Source organism: Papilio polytes, unplaced genomic scaffold (assembly GCF_000836215.1).
Source record: "Papilio polytes unplaced genomic scaffold, Ppol_1.0 DF821289.1, whole genome shotgun sequence".
Taxonomy (NCBI): Eukaryota; Metazoa; Arthropoda; class Insecta; order Lepidoptera; family Papilionidae; genus Papilio; species Papilio polytes.
Genome location: NW_013527915.1, coordinates 5,574,644 through 5,580,974, shown reverse-complemented (window position 1 = coordinate 5,580,974; position 6,331 = coordinate 5,574,644). Strand labels below are relative to the sequence as shown.

Here is a 6,331-nt window from a genome sequence, read left to right as displayed (position 1 = left end):
CTATTCTAAAAATAACTGCACGAACAAAAACTATTTAATGCGAATTCGTGCGCCTAGAGACATGGGTCGAGGCGATCGAAATGAGGAGGCAGCGTGAATTTAAAATTTGTACTGCATTAATATGGATCGTGGTTTCAATGAATGAATGTGGCCGTGGCCGCCATGCGCGATGAAGTTCACACGGTACACCTAAACATCGGCCGCATTTGAATATACTTCCTATGTATGCCATTAGTTCTATGCGATTTCTGCGAACTAACCGTGCCACGTATATTAAATCTTCGCGAACCGAAATAGCATTATCTAATAACATGCACCGCGAGAGAATGCGCGCCGACCTTTACTGTTAGGTGGAGAGAGATCGCACAAACCGGGCCCGGCTCCGGCCACTACGGCTAGCGCGAAAACGGTTACATTCGATTTCGGCTGAGCAAATATTTATACAATAACCGCACATAAATAGTCATAATACATTACCGAGACGCCATTAACTCATTTCACAAGTTACATATGTCACGACGAGGCAGGATACAAGCGCATCCTTTGTTCAATTACCCGGAAAAAAATAATTAGATGCACCGGGCGTTGGTGCATAATTAATCGCTAAAAGATCAACGCCCTCGAAAAACCTGTTCGATAATCGACTAAAGGCTGCACTCGAATGTGAAATAAATCGTGAAATATATTGGATCCAGCTACACTGTGATTTAACGAGTTACGAGAATATTGAAAGGCAGCTTTTCTGATTGTTTGATACTTGTTATCTTTAAATTCGTTAGTAAATTCAAATTACATTCACTCCGTTGGCTTAGTCAATCACGTTAGCAAACGGAACACTGTTCGCCTTCTAATTTGCAATCATTTTAAGATCGTCGCACGCGATTTAAATACATTACTGATAGTATTGTTATGCTTGTTTCACACTCCTGAAGTGGACTTAGCGACATGGCTTTATAATTACTACAAATTGTGCATAAATCATTACAATTGATAGCAAAGAAAATAGCAATGATATCATTGTTCTTCTACACATGCTTTATACAATTTTTCAAATGCTTTTGTAGTTTTTAACGAATATAACCTTGACATTCATAATTTTTTAGATGCAACATCTTTTTTACAGAGCATTAGTTGAGATCTGACAGCTACTAAATATAACCGTTTTTCGCGCAAAAAAATCAATTCATAATCATACTAATTGTAATTATGTACAACTAGCTATATTATCTTATATACTTACAAAAAATGGCTCCCATAATACTTCCAATATAGTGTGTGAATTTATTGTGTAATATACATAGCTGTATGTCAAGAAAGTCGTCGTTCAAACAAAGATGGATAGAATATCCGGTGAGTATTGGCTGTATGTGGTAGTCTGTGGTGTGTGGTGTGTGGTGTGTGGTGTGTGGTGGCAGTATGGCTGGATGGTGGTACTGACCTGCCTGTGAGCACGCGACGCAGGCGGCCAGCGCCAGCAGCGCCGCCGCGCGCCTCGCCTCCATCGCCTCCCTCTGCCTCTGCCTCTGCAACAACCACAACAACTATTACATCTTTATCTTCATTTTCATCGAAAACTGATTAAATCAACAGGTATTTTCAAAAAAGCTTTTCGACGTCCGAATTAAAAGCACGTAGTCTATGGTGTCTTCCAGAATGGTCTTCATATGTGCCAAATTTCATCGAGATCCGCTAGGCCGTTTAAGAGATATGCTGAAGCAAACATCCATTCATCCAAATTTTTCCATTTATAATATAAGTGTGAGTATGATTTTAGCCTACGTTCTTCACAGATTGTGCATCTCAACACACGGACCACGTGTATTTCAATACTTCCTTTAAAATAATAAAGTACTTCATTCAAAGCTAAATGTTAAAAGCTAATTAAACCAAACTTAGTAATCAAGACGTTTATTACACCCAATACGATTTAAGAACAAAAACTTCCTTCTCAATCTCGAGAAAGCGAATATTAAAAAACTTGGTCTGAATGAAGCACTTTAGTACATCCGGCCGCGAAGTAAGCTTATTAAGGCTAAATTGAACTTCGCAACAGAAAACATTTTGTTTTCATTCGAAGTTCAAAAGCGAAAAGTTCTTGCAATCTTAATTGGAGGGGTGGAATGAAATGAAGTGAAGGTACTCGTAACAAAATAACTAAAGAAGCTCTCGGGCGGCGGAATAGAGGTAGAAATGTATCGCGGGACTCGGGAGTCGGGAGGGAAACGAGGGATAGCGGGAATATGTGTCGCGGCAAGCAGCATCGGGGACGCGCACTCCTCACAGCGGGGACTGCGCAGGGCGGGAGCGGGGGAGCACCCCAGCCCCAGCAAATCTCGCGCTCTACACTCCGCAAGCGATGTTTTTAACAACTCCGGATATATATCCTTATGCTTAATATCACACTCCAACTGTTGTCTTTCGATACTCGTTCAATTGTTGTTACATAATATGCATTGTTACACATTGCCACTTAATAAAGTGAGCCTCCGATACTAATGATAAGTGGAATAAAGTATTGAAAGTTACAGAGCTTTATTTGTTACGACCAGTTTACAATTAACATAAGTCTAATTAGAATTTATGTGCCGTCAATATGATGTAAGTAATTGTGCTTAAATATTGCAAATAAAAACCGTTTACCATTTTATGAAATTTGCATTTTTCTGCAATAAGATTTTTTTAAGCGTTAATTACTGCCTTATGAAATATTTGGAATGTTAATCACTGCGAATATATTACGTGATGCCTAATTCTTTGTTATAAAGCTGAATATTTAATATGCGAAGAAACGTTAATTTGTTATATTTCTGAAGTTGCTTAGAAGGTGTGTTATGACTATATTTTTTAACTGCGGCTACATTAGTAACTCGACTTGCCAATTTTAGCGAGTAATCGATGCGGGGTAAATTGCTCAAATCAAAGGTATTGTTGTTGCTGTCGGTATATATGTATAAGGAAGGTTCCCTCCGTCTAGACGCTCTCGCAAGTCACCTCGGCGATGGCGGGAGGAGGGTGAGGGCGCACACAATTCTCTAACGTCTATTTATTTGCTTTATCCAAAATGTGCGTTCGACACGTGAAGATTTGTGTGTACTCTCAGAGAAATCTTGCTCGTCTCTCCTATGTATTTATTTATCTTTGATATCTGGTGACGTTTTATTAAAGAATGTATTATTTTTCTTACGTATTGTGTACTAAGATATCATTTAAGTGACTCTGATCTCTTTGTTACCGCAGTTTGTATACATTTAAATATTTCCCTTATACAAAATGACGTTAAGCCTACTTTATTCTCTTGCTCCGCGGAAACTCGGAATAATATTATGGTTGGGTGCGTGAACGAATCATAATATCCGATCCAAGTGGGGGACTCCGTTTTTCTGAGTGTACCTACACAATGGGAGCCTATTTCTCAGGTGTAATTTGGCGTACCATTCGTTCCAGTGGTATGCGTCGAACGTAACTGTTAATGTGATTAAAATAAACCGAAATTTGAAAGAAAGAGGAGCACGGCATCGATGGCCGACGTTCTCACTCGCTACACGTGTAACTGTACTTGGACGATGTCCATTTAAGATCTGTGCGTACGATTTTTTGAAGATGTAACGGAAAGTAAGCTTAAAATCGAGAAAGGTTCAATGTAGATGAACGCTTTCGCAATTATCTCATAGCGCTCGGACTATAAAGATCGTTGTTATCGCAGCATCTCTCTGTAACAACACTCGTAAAGCAAAGAGTTTTAATAAAATAAGAGCGATGGAAATTGGGAAGGTATCGGAGGGGGCGAGCGGGGGCGGAGGGCGGAGTGCTCGGCCCCGCTCGCCGCCGCTCTTGCCTGTTGCCCAACACATCATTTCGGACCACTGCAACCGCAGCGAGCATTGACACCGATTTCTTGAACATGATTTAATGGACACATTGCTTCCCATTATGCTATCGATTATACCTCAGAGTAAATACTACATATGAATACTATAAAATTGTGTTAATTAAAGTCTAAACTAGTAGGTACTAGTACTAAACTAGACTGGGTGCAGAATTTTCTTTACATTTACATAAACTATAAATAAAAGTGTACTTCCTAATTAACCAAACTGTTTTAATTATAATAACAATGTACGAAATTGTTATAAGGCCAATAAATTAGAATAAACAATAATATATTAATCTTATTTACAACTCACATTAATTTTAAAAGCATTGTAGGTAAGGTCTTTCCGTTTTCAATGTTTCCATTAACAAAAAACTTGGAATAAACATTTTTTTAATGTATACTTTAGAAAAATAGAAACACTAAGTATTAAAATACTGTAAAGTTACAATTCCAAATGCTAAATTGTATATTAAAATAATAAGTAATATAAGAGATGTAATTTAAACGAGATTTGGTAGACGGTCAAAGTTTAGATGCGAGACGAGATGGGTAGGTCATGCTAGGCAGGCAAGCTCCAGCCGCGCCCGTGAGGCAGTGCTACGTGCCGCCATCGATGCTGCCCGCGATATGCAGCCATTCAGACGTCTCATATCACTGATCGCAAAAGATAGACCCACATTTTGAATTGTCAAGCTCACTTCCAACCACTGACTTTAACACGTTGTGTTTGAAATGTAGCATATAATATAGATACTCGTATATCGTTAGAACAGCTTCCGAAAGGAAAAGCTCGAAGTTAATTTAACGGTAAAATAATTAAAAAAAATTAACTATTCGAACATTGAAAAAGGGTACTTTAATTGGAACATAACGAAATTTATTTTTATTACATTGGAATTGAACGTTAAAATAAAAGGATAAGAAAAAACAGTCGTAAGAGGTGTGATGTCGTGTATAATTTAGTGCTATGATTGATTAGGGAGTTGTTGCATTGTAAAGCGGCGGACGTGTGGACGTGTGGACGTGCGGCGACGCGCAGACATCCCGCACCGCGCCCGCACCGCACCGCACCCGCACCCGCGCCGCGCTCGCACAATGCCCGCACGTACGCGTCTCGCGATTATCGAGCCTCGTAAATTACAAGTGATTAGCATACGAGTCGTGGACACGGCGCGACTCGCCATTACATTCGGCCACGAACACCCTCACTCGTTATTAGGCGATAATTGTCGTGCAAGTGTAGCGGTCGATTAACGGCAACTGATGCTCACCCGCATACTAAGCTCCAGTATTTAACATATTTCAGACGCTTGTCGAGCGATCATTGTAATCGTTAAATCACGATAACTTGACGCAATTACATCTCGTGTAATTTTTAATTAAATTGCTTCATTCTCAATAACAGTTTACGTCACGCTAAATAATTCCACGTAAGGAATTTATAAGAAGGCGACCGCGTCCGTTAAGGAAGCAAGTAGGAAGAGCACAAATATTAGCTTCGTTTGAACAGCCTCTTGCGAGTTCGTTGACTCGCGAAATTTTGTGTCAGATGATGTTAATAAAAACTATCTAGACCACCACACCACATAACAGTGCCTGGGTTTTTTTAAAGCATTCTGCATACTTTATCGCAATAAAAACATCTACTGGTTTAAGTAGCGGTTTTAATGTACTTTCTGTGACAGTAAAATATTATGTTGATAACTGACACTTTAAAAAGTTTTATTTATATTCATTAATTAAGAGTTTAAGTTAAATGTATACACATACGATAAAAAGCGATTTCATTGTTATACTTTTAATAAGACATAAGTATTTAGAATTGAAGTTAATTCTGTGAGCAATGAACATTTTATTCACTGAAGTTGCCCTTCACCCGTCATACAGAATTTACCAACTACAATTTGCTATTGTTTTAAAGTAAATATAACATGAATACGTAAATTAGAACATGTGTGCACAGAATAATGCGTGCAATCGATCGATCTTTTAATATATTTTTTGGTCGTTCGCATTACCATTTATCAGCGTGTTAAGCATAATGTCTCACGGCCTGCTTTAAGCTGACCTTAATGTGGCCTCTGGTCAGTGGTCTCTTGGCGCAGCGAGTACCGCACGTAGACACAACGTAGTCCGAATAATTTAGCTAAATCCGAGCTAGACGCCCCAACACCGTTACACTGGCTTGATATTCCACCAGAATACACCGTCGAATTATCTCATTTCCATGTCGTTCTGTTTTCGATTTATCTATATCGCCCAGATTCTTTTATTACAGACGAATATGCTAATGGCCGCGGAGCGATTCGTCTCACGACAGAATCGCGCGGTGATTGACAATCTGCATCGAAACTACAAATAGCTATTTAGTGCTTTACTTGAATTTAAATTTCAACGTTATCGTGCGAAACAATTTGTTGAAAAAAATTTATCGTACAAATCATGATCCGCGGCGAA

General features: G+C 39.0%; 1 protein-coding gene across 2 annotated transcripts in view; it reads right to left on the bottom strand.

The window, feature by feature from the left end:
• The window catches only part of LOC106109295 (mucin-17), a 32,378-nt gene that overhangs the window by 12,513 nt on the left and 13,534 nt on the right, over nucleotides 1-6,331 (bottom strand). The window contains exon 2 of one of the 2 annotated variants that reach the window (XM_013290737.1): nucleotides 1,439-1,523. In XM_013290737.1, the coding sequence (XP_013146191.1) occupies nucleotides 1,439-1,502 (64 nt within the window). In that variant the 5' untranslated portion in view covers nucleotides 1,503-1,523. The remainder of the gene's footprint in view (nucleotides 1-1,438; nucleotides 1,524-6,331) is intronic. The other variant, XM_013290738.1, reaches the window with a different exon arrangement.